A 22,695-nucleotide genomic window follows, 5' to 3' on the forward strand; every position below is an offset into this window, starting at 1 on the left:
TACATGAGGCAATTGCTACATTACCCCAAGATGCCCAGATTCATCAGATAGGAGAGAACAGTGGGAGCTGACCCTTGGACATGCCTGAATAAAAAAATATTTTCCTCTAGACAAGTGAGGAAAGTGAGTACAAGAGCTGTTTTTCTCTAAGCAAGTGAGGAAAGTAAGTACAAAAACTGTTTTCCTCTAGGTAATGAGGAAGGTTGAGTGCTGTAGTAATTTCTAGCTTATTTAGTGCTTACAAAAAGTTCTGAACAAGTGCTGAGCATGAATAAGCAAATTCAAGTGCTAAAATTAAGAATCTGTATCTGAACTAGACTAGTTACAGGAAAGAAACAAGTGCAAATGCGGGATTTTAAAATCAGAAAGTTGAAAGAGATGGAAAAATTGCCCAAATGGCCAATAACTACAATTTCCAGGCCAGAAACCACTGCTTATGTGGTAGTTAGGTTACCTAGTGCTTACCACTCCTACTTATAAGCTAGCAGGCTTCCTTCCAACACAGAATGGCATGGGGACCTCAGGAACTTAGAAACAGTCCTGGATACAGTAGATCTGTATCTGGACTAGACTAGACTAGTTACAGGAATGGGGGGAAACAAGTACAAATGTGAGCTTTTAAATCCGGAAGTTGAGAGAGATGGAAAAACTGCCCAAACGGCCAATAACTACAATTTCTGGGCCAGAAACCACTCCTTATGTGGTAGATAGGTTACCTAGTGCTTACCACTCCCACTGATAAGCTAGCAGGTTTCCCTCCAGCACAGACAGGCCGGGAGGGGGGGCTCAGAAGCTTACAAACAGTCCAGGATATAGCAAATCTGTATCTGGACTAGACTAGTTACAGGAAAGGAAGGAAACAAGTGTAATTTTTTTTTGTTACAGTTAAGCAGAACACATGGAGATTCTAGCAAAGTTTTTTTTTTTTTTTGTAAAGGAAAGGGAGAGAGGAGAAGCAGAAGATAACTCAAGGATAGGAAACTATGTGGATTGGCCTTCTCAAATGTTCTCTCTGTATTAGGTAGAATGAGCTAATGACACTAGACTGGGAGGAGTGTCCCAGATCAAATTTACAGTAAGGGCAGGCAACTGCAAAGCCACCAAGTATTACTAAAGCTACTAGCCTACACTCTTTTAGACAGTAAACACTACAGAAATGTTTATCACAGCAGAAGAACAGCAGTGAGCCACAAAATGAAAGTTTTAAGCAGATAAATGAGCCAGGAGACTCTACAGAATGCTTTTAACTGCAAACAAATCAGTTATATGATACACTCCTTGGCAGGAAGTCAGAACAAACAAATAGGAAAATAAGGAAGCAGATTTTTCAATTTTGCTTCTACCAACATAAATATTCAGTAACCCATCCCCTCCCTGAAACTGTTGGTCTCATCGGTGGGGGTAGGATATTTTTATACATTTTGATAGGAATTACTGGATGTTCAATGCTTAAAAATGCATACAAGTCATCATCTAACACTCCATTTATTCTTAAAGCCCTTAGCTTATTACCAACCTTACTTATATGTTGCTTAACCATCATCCATCAAAGGTGAAACATTGCTATAAGTACTGATATCACTAGTTAGGGTATCCAAGGATTGTATGTATGCTGTAGTATCCATAACTGCAATGGCCCCACCCTTATGAGCTGGTTTGATAACCAGTCTATCATCATTCATTAGATCTAGCAGTGCTTGCCTGCCCAAATAAGTTAAGTTATTACACCTGCATGTTGCATTATCAAGATAGTCTTATTTCATCCTCACAAGTTTTTAACGTATGAACTGTGGGGTGCATAACTGGTACAAAAGTTCTTGGATGTCTCATAACATTAAATGACTGTTTCGCCCTAAACATGTTATTCAGAATAACATTCCGCCCAAACATGTGCAAATCCAGTATAATTTCACTTAATAATCAGTCAGTTTTTAAAGCACTACCAAAAAATGCATAAAAATACCCTACCCCCACCAATGAGACCAATAGTTTCAGGGAGGGGATGGGTTACTGAATATTTATCTATGTGTGTAGAAGCAAAATTGAAAAATCTGCTTGCTTATTTTCTTAGGATTTTGAAAGAAACTGCACAATTCTTATCAAAATTGTATGATGCTTGCCAAACTTTAGATTTGAAGAATGTGTTGATGGTAACTATGGACGTCAACAGTCTGTTCAGAGTCATCAGAAATTAATTTGGGTTAAAGGCAGTGAGAGGTACTGTATGCAGTTAATATATATATGATGATAATACAAATATTTTAATCCTGGAAGCACTAGCATTGGTGTTAGAAAATAACATCTTTCTTTGTAATGGAACACATTATAGGCGGGTACAGGGTATTGCCATGGGCACACCCTGTGCCAACTCATATGCTAATTTAGTGTTAGCCTTCTGGGAAGATAAAAATATTTTTAAATGTGATCATCTATGGAAGACTTCAGCAATCTTTAGGCCAAATTTCTGCATTAGGTTCATAGGTTAGTACTAAGCTAACTGCCCTTGTGAGCCATTTTAAGCTTAGCCAATTAGATCCTTGTGAGACTCAAACCCTGCACATTGTATTTGTAAGGCAAATACCTTAATCATTAGGCCACCCTCCCAACGATATTTTTTTGTTGTGGGCACAGGGCAGTGAGGAACTGTTAAACTAGTTGACTACCTGGAGAAAACTACAGATTTTCTTAGGTTCTCAGTAGAGCATAGCAATGAGACCATTGCCTTTTTAGATGTCACAGTAAATAAAAATTTAACTGGTAAGATAAATACCACCTTGCATAGGAAATCATGCTGGAGAAATCACTATCTGAATGCATGTAGTATGCATCCTAGGCAGACTTTTCATAATATTATGCAAGGGCAAGGATACAGAGTTTCTCGGTTGTGCATAAATAATAATGAGTTTTACAAAGAAATAGATGTGTTAATTGAACATCTTAAGGAAAAGGGGTATTCAGAGGAAAACTAAGAACAGTATAATATCCAACAGGGAAGCCAGGACTAGACCATGGTTTTCTGATAATAAAGAACAGCAGGGAGATAAGTTGAAGCCATCTAATAAGTACAACAACAAACCCAAGGTAATGCTACATTATAGTAACAATGTGTATGGGATATGTGATATTATTAAGCAAAACTGGAAGATACTAAGTAGTGACAATCACTTGAAGAATATCTTGGATGAGAAACCTAGATTTACCTTCAAGCGAAATAGCTATATAAAAGACATATGTTATGCATAGAACCTGGTTTGAAAAATAAGAAGGCTAACAGTGTTTCCTCTGCACATATGAGAACAGGGACTTTTCCCTAAAGGCATTGCAAAGCATGTTCAGATGTGAATGGTTTAAATTATTTTATGCATCATGTTACAAACAAAAAGTACACATTTGAGTTTTATGCAGATTGCCATACAGAGAATGTGGTTTACTTGGCATGCTGCAAGTCATGTCCGAGTTTTTATGTTGGGAAAAACTAAGTGTAAGTTAAAAACAAGAATATTGTACCATTTGTCATCTGTTAGACAGAAGGATAAACATAATGCATTGTACCAGCATCTTTCTAGCTTTCCAGATCACACTTTTGTTTTTATGGTTCTGCATGTTGCACAGATGAAAAAAGGTGGGGGGACCATTGTCAGTGATACAGAGTATGCAGAGTTAAGATGGATCATACAGTTGGCTTCTGACAACCCACCTGGGTTAAATAGTTCTGTACCTTTAAAACCAGCCTTAAAGAAAAGGCGGGTCAAGTATAGAAAGTAATTGGTTGCTTTTAGAAATGTTTTAATATTTAGACTGTCATGGTTATGTGAAGTTTTTTTTTAACCTGAAAGCGCTTATGTTTTATAATAAAAGATTATGGCCAGTTTGGACTCTGTTTCGTTTGTTTTTGGATTTGCAAACACAAGCATATGCATCACTGCCATCTGTATCCCACCTGAAAACAACATCCCATTACTAGAAGAAATTCTGTCCTTGATCTCTCATAATATCAACAAGGAAATCATCATCTTAGGAGACATTAATATAAATAACCTACTTACTAACTCAGACTCTCCCACTCTGTCCATCAGTCTGTTTTTTTTTTATCCAGATTATCACTACTGCTACTCAAATAGACAAATTCAGTAATACGGAGTCTACATTAGACTGAATCCTCCCCATCATCTCTAACAGAATTAACGGTGCTGGCTGCCTACCTGGCACCATTAGTGACCATCTTATCGACCTTTGCTGTGATACAGTCTAATCATGTACATAAAGGCATACTCTGTGGGCATACTCCTTCTCCAATAATGCACTTCATTAGTTACCTCAATAAATACAACTAGGACATTCTAAAACACTTACCCCTTAATGATGCCATAACTTACTTTAACAACACATTCCTTAACATACTAAACAAACTAGTTCCATTCAGATCCAAAGAAATCAATTTCAACCCCACCCCATGGCTGCCAAGAAACTAGGCAACCCATGCTAAACATAGATGAAACTTGGATAGCACAGTCTACTGACAGAACACCACAAAAATAGCAATATCTTAGACAGATTAGGAACCTTTCTAAACTAAAAATCAAATCAAACAAAATTAAATACTTTTCCAAGCCCTAGAATAACCACCAACAGTACCTTAAGCTTTTCTGGAACACAATGAAAAGACTACTGTACCCAGGCCAAACTACCACTCCAACTACCAACTACAGCTTGGATCCTGTATCTGTCCAGTTCAATTCATATTTCATACTCTCCCTACTTAACAACAAACCGCCTTCCAACCTCAGTATCCCAAACAGTGCTAATCACCACCAGAATTCTTTCTCCTTCCAAGCAGTGTCTACCTCATTTGTCAGAAATCATCTCCTAAAACTAAAAAAATTCTGCCCCAGCTGCTGACAGCTTGCCACCTGAATATCTCAAAATGACTAAGGATGCTGTTGTGTACACACAAACTGATCAATTACAGAAAGCCACATCACCTCCATCTGTAAAAAATCCCATGTCATACTTCTACATAAAGGGGAAGCATCCACCAACCTCACCAATTAAAAAAACAAATTCACCAAGGCAAGCCTAGAAAAGCAGCACAATGAGTTCCGCCAGGGCCAGCCCAGAAAAGCAACACAAGAGACTCCACTAATTAAAGTGATCTATAGCCATTCTGCTTCCACTCTTCAAAATGCTTGAAAAATACATTCATTCTCAACTCCTATCCCATCTTCAGAGTAACAATCTCCTCTCCAACGCTCAGCACAGCTTCTGACCTCACCACTACTGCTCTACTCAGTCTTACAGAAATCATAAACTCTCTAACTGAATCACCTGCAACCTAGTATCGTGTCTGTTCTTAAGCATGTCCAAAGCATTTGAGACCATTTCACACCAGTGCCTGCTCCATGAAGTATCCCTAGGATTCTCCCATAAACTCTTAGCTTGTTCATTAGCTATCTTACCAACAGCCTCCAGTCTGTAAAATGGAAATTAGATCTCTTCCCGTTTTTCTCTGTCCATATTGGTATACCTGACAAATCTGTTATAGGCCTTTTATTATTCAACATGTTCACTAATAATCTCTCCAGAGCTACTTAGGAACCGCCATAGTACAATACACAGATGATGTCATTTCATATATTGTGCACCAAGTCTAACACTACTCTACAGGATGACCCAGGACTCCTTTTCCTCAGTTGAGACCTGGCTAACTGACTACCAACTACTTTTAAATGCTAAAAAAAGGTAATGCTGTTTTTACCCAAATCTCTGTTGTCACATCAGCATATACCACAATTGAAACAGCTTCCAACTCAAAGCTTTTTGGTGTCGTAATTGATGGTAGCTTAAAATATGGTCAACACATCACTCAAGCCATCAAGAAAACTTACCAAAAGCTGAGCTTCCTCTATAGAAACAAACCATCTCTTACTAACTACTACAGTTCTTTATCAGCATGTTATCTTCTCCCTTCACTTATCTATGCAGCACCCATCCTGACTAATCTTCACTCAGCCTTAAAAAATAAAGTAGAGGTTTGCTACAGTAAAATAGCTAAGTTTGCATTCAGCTTACCAAACCATTCATATCACTGCCTAGCACTAAAGCACATACTCTGTCTAGACCTACATAATTACCTTACCAAATCCCAGCTGCATACTGCCACAAAATAATACAAAAAAATCAATACCTGCCCATCACTACAAAACATCCTTAAACAATACTCCCCTCCTAGGAATCTCCACTCACAGAACAAATATCTCCTGACCAGGACCAAGTCTTATAACAGTGTTGGTGATTGTTTTTACTTAAGCTATGTTGTAAGCTATGTTGCTAAGTACTGAAACTCCATTCCACCAACCCTAAAACAAGACAACATTACCACACATTTCAAGCACAATCTAAAACAACTAACTTCCTCATGGCAATTCAAATGCTCCAGCCACCTTTCTGTTTCTACCTTTCTGTTTCTCTTCCATTGCTAATCTATCAATAGCTCTCACTTGAATTTCTCTTCCATTACTAATGTAGTAATCATCCTGACTCACCTTTCTTATCCCTTGTCTCTTTCTTCACCACTACTGCTCCTCCAACCAACCTATATCCTTAATCCTGTCCTACTAATAGCCCCTCCTTACCCACCTCATCTCTTTGTTTATTCACTGTTATCTTAACCTCTCCGTTATCTGAACTTTTATGTTTTTCAAGATTATTTCTGCTTATACCCTTTCATCGCCTCTTCTATGTTCTGCTCCTGCTCTAGTGATGTCCAGGCTCATTTATGTCATTATACATACTGAGCCTATGTGCGTTATCATTGCTGTTGTATCTCCAGCTGTTATGTTAACATGTCTGACTTACATATGATACTATACCTTCTAAAGTGTATGACAAATGTATTTAGTGTGTGTGTCAGTATTACCTGCAAAGTAATGCTTAAAATGCTTATTTTTTCACTGTTCATTGTAAAAATGTGTTCCATATGGAGCTTTTCTCCTTGGGCATCCGCTGAAAATGGGACTTGTGCCAGTAAATAAAGAAAATAAGTACATCCTGAAATGTAAGTTGTACACCTGCCAGGAGAGATCCTGTGTTAATAGCAATATTATCAAAATTATTTGGCAAGTGCAAAAAGAATTTTGTGTAATGAGAGATTTGACTTGCTATAATGTTTCAAGACAAAGGCTTGAGTATGGTTTAAGAAATACAAAACTGAATTCTTAATTTCCCAGACAGCCTGCTCTCCTGGCATTGCTAATTTAGGATTAGAGATAAGAAAGATCATCATCGTAAATGTCATTCCATTCCCCACTGACGTGAAGCAGTTTCTGATTTGATTTTTATACGGAAGTATCCATTGCATAAAAGACACTTATAAAAGAATATTTACTTTCCTGTGTAGAGGGCCTAAAGATAAATCACAGTGGTACATCTTTGATGCATAGAAAGAGCTGCTCAGCATTTCTTTAAATGACAGTTTGATGTGTTGTAAAAACTTAGAATGCTTTAGGTATGGATTTTGTTCAGCAAATGATGATGATGATGCCATATGTGCTACTGCCTATAAAATGTCAGATCTAATTAGTGATTACAATAAGTATCCTTCTACTTTTACTTTTTAGAATGCCTTTGTCTCCATCTATCTGATTGGCTGTTTTAGTCAACTGATTGACCTTTCATCTACATTATCTGATGTAGCAGGCTATACTCACAGGTGGGTGATCTTTGTTATTGAAAAATCGTTATCTTCAGACAAAGTTCTGACTTAATAATTTTATTCTGTCAGATAAAATTGTCTAGTGCCAATTTCTGCTTTTTTTATTTTTAAATTAATTTAGTTTATTAATTTGCTTACTGGATAAGTGATTTGACCATCATGGACCTTTTCAGCTATGATCTGGGCCAAATGGGCAATATTAAAAATAATATATGTGGACATTTTAGACCTGACATTCAACCTGCTAGTTTGGGGAACATGGGAGTACCTGGAGAAAGTAAATATTTGACACTTGGGGAATATGCAAATTTCATGCAGATGGTGACCACAGGTCAAGACTGAACCCACAAATTGAGTTTTGGAGCCAGATACCTTACTCACTAAGCCACTGCACTACAGTGCTGCATGGCTGCTGTAAGTTTGATCAAACCCTGTCTAGACCAAGGGAGGCTGCAGGTGAAGAACAGTAATAAAATTATTTCACATTGTTAGAGATTTGAATTAGTAAAGTTCAACATAGCTCATACTCCAATTGTACTCTGGTACTTTCCCTTCAAGTTTACATCACTATCTTATTTTATGTCAAAAGACAGCATATTTCCAGCTACTGATTTAAAGATAATTTGGAGCAGGGATACCAGGATAAACATAGGATGGTAAAATACATATTAAGCAGGGTACAATACTGACACCCCATCATAGTTATGGACTGCTATAAATAACTGATGGATAAATTATGGAATTCATCTAATAAGTATTTAAATGTTAGATGTTTTTGTATGTGTTTTTCATTGGCATAACCTACAACTGATCGTACCTAGAAGTTAACTGACACCCTTGTTTCCCCAGACTTTATTTCTTATAGAATAAATACTGTATATTTTTCATTTATTCCATTTGTTTTCTACTGCCGTTTCTAGTTTAGATCATTTTTATTGTATTCCTTACATACTAGTAGAGAACCTGTCATTTTACATCTTTATTGATATTGAAACTTCACAGTTGAAAGCAAGGAACATTTATACAATACTATCAAAACTCAACACTTGACAAATCAGCATTTAAACAACTTTATAACTCATAGTTATAACCTTTCATTATGATAATATAACTGCAACAAATCAAGAAGATAGTATGGCACGCTGTGCCCTTTATCTTCTTCCTACCAAGGCAAGTCATCGTAAGTTATACAGCAAGATGGTATTCTCGTCCTGTTTATACTGCCTATTTCACCTACACATAACTGTATGAATAAATGGATACCTTATCAAGAACAGCAAAATGAGAATATAATCTTCAAAGTCATAAGTCTCAACGTCCAGATTTTCTCAGAATGTCTATATTTTTGTCTCATATTTTTGGTATGTTCCTCTTAGTTTGCTTTTCTGGCAAGTCATACATTACTGAAGTCACTAAATAATGATAGACATTTGAGTTTCAGGCTTCGCATCCTTCAGAAAATGCATAACACAAACCCTGTTAGTCTAGCAACTTTTAAGTTTGTAAGAACAATATTTAAAATCTGTTCCTATTTTGGGGCCTTTGTTCCCCCGTTATTTTTGGCTTTGTTCAGATTTCTTGGCGTAAGAGGTTGAGAGGTATGTTCTAAGCCATTGCCTCATTTGTCCCCCATTCATTCCACAGAGTTCATAAGCATGATCAATTTTCTGTGCTCATTTCTGAAAATTTTACTTCAGTCATTCTGTCCTGTAGATCCACAGTCAGCATACAAGATCATGCCTAAGTTACTGCCCTTGGCTAGTTTAATGATTCAGACCTTTTTTCTCTCTTGCTGCTCCTCTTCTTTTAATGTATACTACTTTTTTTTTTAATTTCTGTAACTGATCTTCCCAGAATGTGTGCAAAACTACTTCATGGCCTCCATATTGTCTCTCAGTTAAAAGGCACTCTGATACCTTCCTCATTAGTCACATCTGTTTTTCACTGGTCTCTTCTCGCACAGTTCATCCATCTCTTTGCTGGATTCCCTCATTTCCTAGTGCCTTTTTCATGTCTGTCCCAAATCTTTGCAAGATTGTCTTCTGGATTCCTGCACATGTTCAGACCATTGTAATCTGTTTTCTTTGGTCTCTTTAATCTTTATTGCAATTGGAGCTAACCGGGTTTCTCCTCTGATGTCCCTATTTCTTCATCTGTCCCACAGTGTGGATCCTACCACCCATCTCAGACACTTTGTGTCCATCCCCTCTAGTTTCCTCATCTGCTCATGCTTTGTTGCCCAGGTTTCTGTACCATACAGTAGTACTGGTTGCACCACTGTTTAGTGCACCTTACTTTTCAGCTTCACCTTTAATAACTACACTATAATTAATCTGGCATTTTAAGCACACAGTTAAACAATATCATGTATCCCAAATATTGAAATAGCACTTTAACAGAATGCAACTCAGTCAGACTTTCATTTAGTAAGTAAGGGACAGTGGGGGTCAGTTCATGTTGCAGTCATCCCCAGTGAAATGATCAGCGCCCAACATAAACCACTGGTGGCCATAATTAGTTGAAACCAGTGGTCAGAGGTCTAACATCAACAGAGACTTAGCTGAGGACTTTGAAAGTGACTGTAGTGAAAGCACAGGAATTCAGGGAAATGCTCAGGGCAGCTCCTCAGGAAGGAGAGGAAATAAAGGAGCCAAAGAATGGCAGCATTTTAAAATGGCACATGTGAAGATGATAGAACAACTATCTGGCTTGAGCCAAGTATGGAGATAAGATGCATAAGGAAAGCTGGTGGTAGAATGCAGAAGGCTAAGAAGTTATCAAAAGAAAGGAAGAGTGCAGGAAAATGTTGCAGCTAGAAAAAAATGATCAGGATAAGAAAGAATACTGACTGGCTTACAAAGAGGCTAAGAGAGAAGTTCTAATGGCAAAACACAAGGTGTCAGAAAGTCTACCAGCTTCTGGAAAATTACACAAATGTTGCAAGGCATTGACAGAAAAGTAAAGAAGATGGGTGTTGGATGCCATTTATAATGAATATCAGCAACAGTCTGGTCACTATTCCAGAGGACACTTAAAGTAAATGAAAGGTGTGCTTCTAGAAGATTCTGTACTAAAGTTCACTACGGAAAGTGAAATTGGAGAAAGTGGCAGGCTTAGTTGAAGTCACAGCAAATATGATCAAGATGTTGGGTGTGTTAAGGGAAGAGTGACCCCAGAGGGTACTCATTGCAGTATGGGGGTATTCATCTCAGATGACTGGAAAAATAAGCATTTTAGTGGCAGTGTACAAGAACAAAGCAGATATTCACAATTGCAGGCAGTGAAGAGTTATCAAACCCCTGTCATAAAGCAGGACAGTAGTGAAAAGGTGATTGATAAATTAATGTGTAGAGTATAGAAAGTAAGATGGAAGATGGGCATTTTAGATTTATTTCACAATGCAGTAACTAACCTGATGTCTGCAGTGAGTCAGATAGCGGAGAAGAAGCTTGCCATGAGGATAGAGTCCAACTGGGCATTCTGAGATTTAGAGAAAGCATATAACATGGTCCCAAGAAAACTTTTTTGGGCAGATGTGATGGTTCAAAGTCTAAAACACAGGTGCAGAATATATAGAAGAACAAAAATACTAAGTATGAGCAATGTCTGAACTCACAGAGGGGTTGCCAGTGTGAGGGTGCTCATCGGGGTCTAGCTCTGAGCTCACTCTTGTTCATAGTGGTGATGAGCTACATTAGTAAACAGGTCAGAGGCGACAGATCAACAAAGTTGTCTGTACAGATGATATGGAGCTACAGGCACACTCTGAACAGGAACTTCAACAAATAGGGGTTTGGCATGCAAAGCTGGAGATACCCATGGTGAAACTGAATACTGAAAAGACAGTGGACATGGTAGGAAATGGGGGAAATTAGAAGCTGAAAACTGAGATAGAAGGTAAAATAGGACAGGTTAGCACGTATCTGTAGGTGTGGTTGAGAAGAAAGGAAGTCTGAACAAGGAGAACAAGCTGGAATCAGAGATGCTGCAGCAAACTGACACAGTATTGTGGCTGTTATGTGACAGAAGAATGTCAATGCAAATGAAAAATAAGATGTGCAAAACATTGGTGTAACCACAAAAACCTGAACAGTGATAGAGTAGCTGAGGAAGCTTGAGGTAATGGAGATGAAATGCCTAAGTAGTATGATGCATACTGAGGAGCAGAAGATTAAATTGATGACATCAGAGCAAAAGCTAACATATGCTCAATCACAGAGAAATTCAGAGAGAACATATTATGGTGGTTCAGTTACATGTACAGAAAAGCAAAGAATGATTTGATAAAGTTTAGGAGAGACAAGAAGAAAGCAGGAGGAGACAATGCCACACCAAGAGGTGGAAGGATTGCATGAGAGAAGAACTACAACATCTCGGCAGGTAAGAGAGTGGCATTGACTTGAGAGATGTGATGACAATTGATGAAGAAGGAATGTTGATGATAGCGATAGCAAACATTAAAATACCAATTTCACAGTATAAAACAACTTATTGTTAGATACAGTTATATTCATTATAACATAATTGTAATTACTTCATAAAAAACATGCAAGTTTTCAATGTCTATACCCAGGTTTTATGGCGTATGCAAGCCATATTAGATTACTATGACAATTCAGTCTTTAAAAAAATACATCTCTGAATTCAGTCAAAAAGTAAATGAACATCAGTGTGACTCAATATTATATACCATTAATTTTCCTGGTTATATTCATGAGGCAAACAATCTAATTATGCAGTCATCTTTTGCAACCCCTTCTTATAAATGTCCATCAGTTAGACTGTCCTGCATAATAAAGTTAAAACCCTCTATTACATTTTATAGGCTGTCGCATATTTTTTCAGATATTCCAGATGTTTCATCTTATAGAAAATCTAAATATAAATAAATTTAAGGGACAGCAATTCTAGTGAACAACCTCCTTCTTACTCCCATAAATATCTCTGCATTATTTCCATCATAAACGAACCATCTCTTTGGAATATACGGTATTAAGGTCACAGTTTCAACATACTTCTTTGGATGACCGTTCATATCTTAATCACAAAATGTAGTCTCTTGTACAGTCTGTGCCCTGTTGCATTTAACTCTTCCTTTTCCATCCACTTCCTGTTACTCCTCCAGTTCCTCTTAAGCTGACAAGAGTTGCACATTTTGGTGATCACGCGTATTCAGGTTCCACTACATATTGTAATGAATATATTCATGTTATTTATAAAAAATAAAAATAATAGTAATAATAATAGATCCTCTATAAAAACTAGCAGCAGGGGAAGCTTCATTTTCTGTACACATCCCTAATAGCAGCATTCAAAATAGTCAAGACTGTATTGTGCAAACTTAGATTATAAGACATTTAAAACCTGTACAAAACTGGTGATCAAATTTTTATAAATACATAACATTAAGTAGCCTCTTAAACCATCTTCAATGTATTAATTTAACTTAAAAACCTCAATGTTAAATAAACAAAAATATTTTTACCTATGAAATTCAGCTTTTAACTTAACTAGAAATGGACACAGTTTCATTAAGCCCAGGGGGTATGTTGAATTGCACCTAAGCTGCCACATTAATTCACGATACTCCAAAAAAATCTCAGAAGGATCCCCCCCGTCATTATTGCCTATCTGTTCTAAGGCACTGAACTTAAATTGATGGCCAGGGTATTCTGTTATGTGTTTATATAGCACATTCTTGAGGTTGCTCTTCTTAATGTCATACAAATGTTGGTAAACTCGCTTATTGAGACTATTAATAGTCTTCCCTATATTGAAACTGTAGCACTGTTTGCAAATCGCTATATATATTAGACATCTACTTTGGCAATTAAGCCTTTGCTTCAGGACTACCCTGGCAAAGTCCTTAATGCTCAAGGACTCATTCTCCAAAATATATGGGCATTGATTGCAATGCCCACATTTCACCATCTTGCCTTTATTGACATTGGTTACCTTAGTTTCAAAGTTTTTTATTGACTTGTCTTTTTTATATACAACTACAGGATGGTCACCTAGTTTGTTTTTGAATTGTTGTTCCATATCAAAGAGTAACCAATTGTGATTTAAAATTTCTTTAATTTTACCAAAAAATGGACTAAAAGTACCATGGAATGTTGAAAATAATTCTTGGTGTTATGTGAAATATCTACCATGCCACTAATCTTGTTAAGTGCCCTCCGCAATAGAGGTAGAAAATGGCCTTGCTTTCTCTTTGTAATGACTTCCTGAAATATGGGTTCTAGAAAATGTTTAGGATAACATCTTCCTAATAACATATTCTCCAGAGTTCCCATTTCCTTTAGAAAAAAATCCTCTTCACTGACCATCCTTGCCAACCTAACTCCCTGTCCCTTCACCAAGGATCTCTTTTGGTGCATTGGGTAAGCACTAGAAAAATGCAACAATGTATTGGAGTAGGTTGGCTTCCTGTATAACGTGGAGGTAATCCTGTGATTGATTTTATCCTTCCTAATAGTAATGTCTAAAAAATGGATACTGTCTTCATTAATGTCCATTGTGAACTGTACAAAATGTGTACTTTTGCTTAAAAATTCAAAGAATTCATACAATAATTCATAGGTCCCTCCCCATAGGATAAGAATGTTGTCCAGGTAACGTCCATAGAATTTACAGTGTTTGAATAATTCAGATGTAAAAACCTTGGAAGTTTCCCATTCAGCTAGGACAATGTTGGCAAATAGGGGGCGCACATGATGCCCCCATGGCTACCCCTATCTTTTGTTTAAAATATTGTCTCTCAAAGAGAATAAAGTTGTTGTTAAGTATCAAATCCATAACTGTTTGAAACATCAATATTCTGGAATGTGTAAAACCAGAATGTTTACAAAGAAAGTCATAAAACATATTGATACCCTCCTCATGTGGAATGACTGTAAATAAATCTCGGACATCAATTGTGGCACATATTAGATGTTCATTGTATATATCTTGTATTTTCTTAAGACAATCCTATGAGTCCTGTAATATATGTGGGAATTGTTTTAATAAATCTTTCAGGTTCAAGTCTATATACTTTGCCATAGAAAATGTCTTCAATGCCTTTGCATCCACTATGGGCCTTAAGGGAGGATTGGTGGTAGACTTATGGACATGGGGTATACTAAAATACTGTTTTGATATTTTGACCTTGATGTAAAACTGACTTATTGAAGAGACAGTGACAAAATGGCTTTTTACTGAAATCTCAAGGTTTGGAATTACCTAGTCCCAAAGTACTAAAAAATTAAGACTGAAAATGCAAAAGACTAAATATTAAACTTTGCTTTTTTTCCTTTAAATTTGCTTCTTTTTTTTTTTTTTTTGCAGGGGTCAAGTGCCCCCTACTCCCTTCAGACATGTATATGTCGACTCCAAGATAGCCATACCTCAGAGAAAGAGTATTCTGAGAGCTGGCAGTTTTGGACTTACTGTGTGCAAGTAAGCCTGGATTTTAGTTATTTGATGTCCATATCTCTGAACTCTGTGGTGCAGTTCTCGCAATTTTAAATGGTTACTGACAAAAGCAGCAACATAACTTCAAGATGAATAAAAGTGTAAAATTCAGTTTAGAGACTTGTGATGTATGGGTTACGCCTTAAAGTCTGAAGACTTGAAAAAAAGACGATGAGAAAGTCAGAGTATTAAGGCAAATATATTTTCTTAAGAAGCAGAAAGCTGTCATGATAATGATGCCATTTGTTTCATTCTGAACATATTGGCCATGGGTTTCAGTGTGTTATTTTGAATTTAACTGGGGTAGAACATTGATCCCATTGGACCTACTTCATAGGAGGTAAACACAATAGATATGTGACATTATATACAAAATGAAAGACAAAATGCAGTATATACATGTATGATATACAAGGTGAATATCAGAGTTGGCATGAGGGTATAAAGATAATAGATATAGCATTATTTATTCAATTTATTTACTTTTTTGCATTTGTTTACCGGGATAGTCCCCTGGACCAAAACGAGCCTATTTTCAGTGGAAGCCTTGGGAGAAAAGCCCCATAATAACATGAACATACAATAAAAATGTCACGTATAAATACAGCATAAGTAAACATGAGAATAACATGAAGTTGGAATAACCATATCAAGTATAGATACAACATTAGTAAACATTGTTATTATTTAGTTGAATTGATATTAGTGTACAAACTGACAGCAGATAAACAATTATATATTGCAAGTGTATCTGGCATTAGGTTAGAGAGGATTTTACAACTGAGCAATAATAGTAGTAAGGTAGGCAATTGGGTATTGAAAGGTAACAACTTGGTGCAAGTAAAGTGCCATAAAGTAGATAGGTGGTGTTTTAGAGAAGTTTTGAAAGAGGCAAGATTCCGAGTAGTTCTTGTAGCTAATGGTAGGGCATTCCACTGTTTGGCTACCGAGAAGGAGTATAGTAGATGGCCGCTTTGGCTTTTCTACCTTGAGAAGGTGCTGATACTCGGATCTTAGAGGCCTTTGTGGCTGGTAGTGAGTAAATATTGAAGTAAGAGCTGGGCAGTCCAATGGTTTGAAGATTATTTTGTTTACCTCTCCTATTTACAATTAACAACAGCAATGTGGAAGTTCAAGCCAGTTCAGTGTGTTGGGTGGTACAGTGATGAGTGGAGTATTTGGCATTAGTTGTGAACTTAGTGATTTTGTTGTAACAAGTCTCAAGTTTGGATTTTAGAGAGGACTGGAAATTAGTAACTAGAGGAGCACTATACAAGAGAGAGGGTAGTAGGTAGGTTGAAGCAATGGCGTAGTTTACAGAGGCACTAAGGAAGTGTTTATGGCTATAGAGGATTCCTAGCTTTTGGCGATTTTTTTCTGATACTACTACTATGTACATGTGTGTCAAATTTCAGATGTTCATCTAAGATTACTGCTAGCAGTTTTTTATGGGTAACCTTGAGTGTTGTGTTATTTTGGGAGTGTATAGTGAACAGTGCCTTGTTTAGAGGTGTTGTTTTCTTAGGGGTAAATAGTATGAGTTTGGTTTTATTAGAGTTGAGGGATAGATGGTTATTGTACATCCAGGTTTCAGCAGAGGTAAAGGACTTTTGAGTTATTTGTTGAAATTCAGAAATAGAGTTAGCAGTGCATATGATAGTTGAGTTGTCTGCGTATTGAGTAAGAGATCCTTGAGAAAGTGAGGAGTGAAAACTATTAATGAAAATGCTGAATAGAAATGGTCCTAGTATAGAGCCTTGGGGAACCCCAGTGGATGTGTTAAGGTATGCAGAAACGGAGTGTTGCCATTTAGTAGTCTGTTGTCTTTTTGTTGAATAACTAGAGAACTAATTGGGTAAGTGTGGGGAGATGCAGAGTTTAGAATGATGAGTTAGAAATAGAGAATGGGAGACTGTATCGAACACGTTTGAGAGATCTAGAAATAGGGAGGATAAAATTTTACCAGAATCTGGGACTCTGTTTACTATGACCATGAAGGATAGGAGGGCAGTTGTACTACGGCCTGATCTAAAGTATTAAACTTAAGCCATGCTCCAATGCCCCTGACAATATCCCCTCACTCTTTCTAAAACTTGCAGCAGACGGTATAGCCATCCCCATTAGCATTCTCATTAATAGATCCATACAGGAATCATATGTCCCCAAACTGTGGCGTGCAGTCTTTATCCTACCCCTCCACAAAGAGGCAAAAATAATAACATCTCAAACTTCCGACCCATAGCCATTCTCTCCCCATTTTCAAAAATTCGTGAAAAATGCATCCACCTCCAGCTCATGCCTTTCCTTACTAATACCCAACTCCTCACCCCTACACAACATGGTTTCTGTCCTGGCCGTAGCATAATAACTGCTCTTCATTTTTCCTAGACATAGTAAACCACGCCCGTGACTCTGGAGAAATTGTATCCACAGTCCTTCTAAACCTCTCCAAGGCTTTTGACACAGTCTCCCATACCCATCTTTTGAACCACCTTTCTAACTTTAATCTCTCTCAAAACACCCTAACCTGGTTCAGCAGCTACCTCTCTGACAGATCTCAGGCCGTGAAATGGAAAATTGGCACCTCAGCCTTCCTACCTACCCCGACCGGGATACCCCAGGGATCCATACTCAGTCCAATGCTCTTTAATATATTTATTAATGATTTCCATGCAGTCATTCCTAACACTAAGTACAATCCACAGATGACTCATCTTTAGTCTGCTCTGCATTTACCCTCCCCGAGCTCCAAACAAAAACTCAAACTGCCTTCTCAACTACTGAGAACTGGATGTTTCAAAACCACCTCTCTCTAAATGCCAACACATCCAAAATTCTACTATTCTCTCCCTTAAAATCCCTCCCTCTCATCAAAAACTCTTTCAGTATTACCAGCCATGCCATCTCCACCATAGAAGTTGTTCCTCTTGCTAAACTTCTTGAGGTTACTATTGATGAAGACCTAAAATGCGATACTCATATTCAGCTAAATATTAAGAAAACACATCAGAAACTTGGCATGCTGTACAGAAACTCCCACTTTCTCTCCCCTTCTACAAGACAAACACTTGCCACTACCTACTTACTATTGTCACTGTTGTATGGTGCTCCCCTACTAACCAAACTATATTCCTCTATTTCTTCCATACTGGAAATCTGTTACAACTAAATCTCAAAATTCGCCAGTAAATCCAAATACTCCTCCCACCACTGTACATCTCTTCACCTGCTGAATTGGCTAGAACTTCCCAACTACCTTGACCATCTCCAACTCACTACAGCCCAGAAGCTAATTTTTCAGCCAACTAAATGCCCAGCACACTTTCATTCATCTTACCATCATACACCCCACCAAAATATAATTACTGTACACAAACCAAACCATCCCGCTGGTCAGCTTCTCCTATCCTTTCCTTAGCCAAAAAATGGAATTCTCTCCCTCCTTCTCTAAGAATTTCTGAAAACTTTGAACACTTTAAAACCCAGCTCCATTCCTACCTCTCCCATAATTGGAAATTTAATTGCACTCTACCTACCTAGCCTGCTAATAACTGACTACAAGTAACTCTATTCCATACTGACTTCCTATACAGCTGCCTCACTCTGAATATAACATAATCTAACATTGATATCTTGAATGTATATATTGTAAATAGTATACTATCTGTCTTCTCTCTCCCCCCTCCAGGAATGATTCTCACTACTGCCAACACATACATTTTGACACTATATAACAAAGATCATCAACACATCCCTAACCTAAAATGTAATGTATGCACTCCACATTTTTACATCTATATCATGAGTGTATACATTGTAAATGATGTTCTTTCCACCTTTATTCACCCATTTTCTGGGGAACAATTTTATTTACCGCCATCTTACAAATGTTAGTTTTTATAACCATTCACAGATGATTTACAACCTCTGTACAACTTGTTCTCTAATCTGTAAAGTACCCATGGGAATTGTACTAGATGAGAACAGTAAAAACGAATGCACTAAATTGTTTGACAGTTTTGGGTTTTCCTTCATGAAATTTATCATTGGATGTAATGACAATAGGATATGTTCCTTATTAGTTGAATTAGAAGAATTAAATAATGTTATAGTTAATGATTTGCTTTTTGATGAGAGTGAAATGTTTTTAAATGCACAATACAATTGGGTAGAGGGTCAAATAACTAAACAATTTGAAAGGAAGTGCAAGAAAAGGCACAGGGATTTAGAACAATATAAGGAGGGTACAGCATACATATGGGAGAAGGAAGCATGAAAAAAACCCATATCTTTTCATAACGGAAATTGGAAAAGTAATGGATTTAATCATAATAATAATTTTAGGGGCCAAAACAGGAATGGACATGGTAATAAGAATTACAGAAGTCATAGAAATGATGATTATTATAACCAACAATATTTTTCAGATTTTTAGGGGAGGATGTAGGATGGGACGACTATCAGGGAAACAAACAACCTGGAGGGTGCCGGTACAAAAAAGGTCAGGAAAGAATGTAGGAGATGAATTAGGGATTTTTCAGGTAAGAAATGACAATAAAATAGTAAAGGTTAGTGAGATTATTAGTACTTATGATCATTTTAACATATATAATTATGCAGGGGTGGCTTTGAAAAAGGAACATTTTACATTACTATCTAAGGGGATGAAATATGTCCCTAATGAACATTTCAACATCACAGAATGTATAGTAGATGTTAAAAAATATATTAGAAAGTTAAATTTAGGAGTTACCTTTGATGGTAAACCTAGTGGTATTAACAAGGAATTTAAGGTTAATACTAATTACACACCACCCCTAAACAACTTGTTAAGAACTTTTGAAAAATTAGTTATTGATGACATATATCAGTACAGTAAAAGGTGTAGAAAATGTAAAACATCGATGTAATCTAACTTCAGAAGAATATACCATTTTGAAGCAACTTCAGGGCGATCCAAGTATAAGAGTTATGAAACCGGACAAGGGGGGTGGGGTTGTACTCTACCCCACAGGTGATTATATTAACAAAATTCATACTATTTTATTGAATTCCGGAAACTATTGTATTTCATCCCTAAATGAAGTGAACATAGGATACCGAAAAATTGATCTGTATTTAGAAGACTTACTGTTAGAAGATAGAATTGACCAGGACCTCTATAAATTTCTAAAAGTTGATAGCCCTATAATTAGTACTATTGTGGGGATACCTAAAATCCATAAGAATATTCAGGACCCCCTTTTAGACCAATTATTTCTGGGAGTAAGTCAAAGTCTTTCCCTTTTGGCAAAGTCATTGACAAATGGTTGAAAACGACATTCAAAAGCATACACCATATAGTAGCCGATTCTTGGGATTTTTTAAGAAGGCTACAACCCCATTTGGCTGAAGGGGCGGAATATCTTATTACGATTGATGTTGTTGATCCGTTCTCAAGCATACCTAAGGAAGAAGGGATGATAAGGTTTGAGGACAGTACCACTAGAATAGGATGTTTGTCTTGGGATAGAACATTATTGCTACTAGAATTTATGGAATTAGTACTTTCCCACAATTACATATTTTATGAAGGGGAATATTATAAACAAACCAGGGGAGTGGCTATGGGGGCCTCATGTGCCCCCATAATTTCCAATTTGGTACTTCTAGATTGGGAAAATGAGTATATTTTCGGTACTAAATGGAGGGGGTGTATGACCTATTATTTCAGATTCCTTGATGATATTTTTGTAGTGTGGAAAGGTAGCCAGGGGGAACTAGATGAGTTTAAGGAATATCTTAATTCTTGTAGTGAGAATTTTAAATTTACATTCAATATTGATAAAGAATGTATTTCCTATCTTGATACATTAATAACCTTGAAAGATGGAAAATTTAAGTCTAATATATTCAGAAAGGCAACTTTTAGCAATTCTTATCTACATTTTTCTAGTAACCACCCATATTTACAAAAAAGGAATATAATAAAAGGTCAATGTATTCGGGCTGCCCGGATGACAACAGACCCTTTACGGTTAGACAAGGAATTAAAGAAAATTCGACTCTTTTTTTCTGATAGAGGCTATCCTTGGAAAATGATATATGATGTAATAGAATATGTGAAAAATATTGTGGAACTAGATACAAACCACTGTTAGGTGATACCTTAGGAAATGATGACAGTAATGTTAATAACATGACAGAAGGTAGAGAATACAGTAAAGCATGTGTTTTTAGGTATGCACCCGAATGTGGGGCTATCAAAAATATAATCCAAAAGAACTGGAACATTTTAAGGGTTGATGAAGAAGTGTACAGAGTGGCAGGAGATAAACCTACTTATGTGTATAGGAATGGATTTAATATGAAGAATTTACTAGAAAAGAAAATTACCAACAATGTTTTACCTAGGGTAAATCTGGGTACTAGAAAATGTGGAACTTGTTCACAATGTCAGTACATTGTGAACATTTCTAGTATTAAATTGGAAAATTACAATAATTCTGTCATTAGGTTTAAGAAGGGTAATTGTAGGTCTAAGAATTTAATATATCTTGCCAAATGTACCCAATGTGCTTGTTTTTATGTAGGCAAGACTATAAGGTATTTACGCAATAGAATATACGACCACCTTTATTGTATTAAGAATCATGTTGAAAAAAATGCACTTTGGAAGCACATTAAGGACAATGATAAATGCACTACTTTTCATTTTGGTATTTTAGAGAATATCAAACAAAATATTAGGGGAGGGGATATTAAAAAAATAGTAGGTGAAAAAGAAACCAGGTGGCAGATATTGCTCAATGCATCTGTTTATCCTGGAATTAATGAATACATATCAGTTAAACCTATGCTAGAATATAAATGAGAAGTTAGGTATGTATTAAATTTTAACAAGGAAAATTTTATTAAAAGTATGAAGAAAAGTTATTATTTTCATTTTTTATTTTTTATTCATTAATAGTTGAATTAGGTTTTTCAGTATATATTTATTTGATGTGTATTTTGAGAGTATAGGGAGGTTTTTTTAAATTTGAGCACTGGCACTTTAAATAGGTACTTAATGAATTTACTACATGTGACTCAAGTATGTGGCTATATATAGCTTGAATCATTGAAGAATAAACTGTTCTGATGAAGTCTTTATTTGAACATGAAAGCGCTTAACGTGATTTTATGTGTACTTTTATAATAAACTATATTTGGTGTTTCACAAAGTGACCTATGGACTAATTTCGTAGTGCTGGTGCTGGTATTGGATGCTGAATACTGGAACTGCAATTATTTTTTTTCAAAACAGGTTTATTGTTTTAACATATAAGAGAAATATCATAACAATTTTATACAAGTAATTAAAAATAGGTATTATTATAATATTCAACAAAACAACTAAAGTATTTACAAAGACATCCACTACAATCAGATCAATTAATTAAACTAAAATACCGTGCTATTGAAATTAGAATTTTTTTAACAAATTTTGTAAATTATCCCATACAATATAATATGATGTTTTTCTAGTTGTTCTCATTCTAATTGTGCTT

General features: G+C 36.4%; 1 protein-coding gene across 4 annotated transcripts in view; it reads left to right on the top strand.

The window, feature by feature from the left end:
* ABCD4 (ATP binding cassette subfamily D member 4) overlaps nt 1–22,695 on the top strand; it is a 1,648,172-nt gene that overhangs the window by 992,395 nt on the left and 633,082 nt on the right. For all 4 annotated transcript variants that reach the window (XM_044074118.1, XM_044074117.1, XM_044074119.1 and 1 more), the window contains one exon: nt 7,617–7,708. In XM_044074118.1, the coding sequence (XP_043930053.1) occupies nt 7,617–7,708 (92 nt within the window). The remainder of the gene's footprint in view (nt 1–7,616; nt 7,709–22,695) is intronic.

This window comes from Protopterus annectens, chromosome 6.part0 (assembly GCF_019279795.1).
Source record: "Protopterus annectens isolate FY-2018-M chromosome 6.part0, PAN1.0, whole genome shotgun sequence".
Classification (NCBI taxonomy): domain Eukaryota; kingdom Metazoa; phylum Chordata; order Ceratodontiformes; family Protopteridae; genus Protopterus; species Protopterus annectens.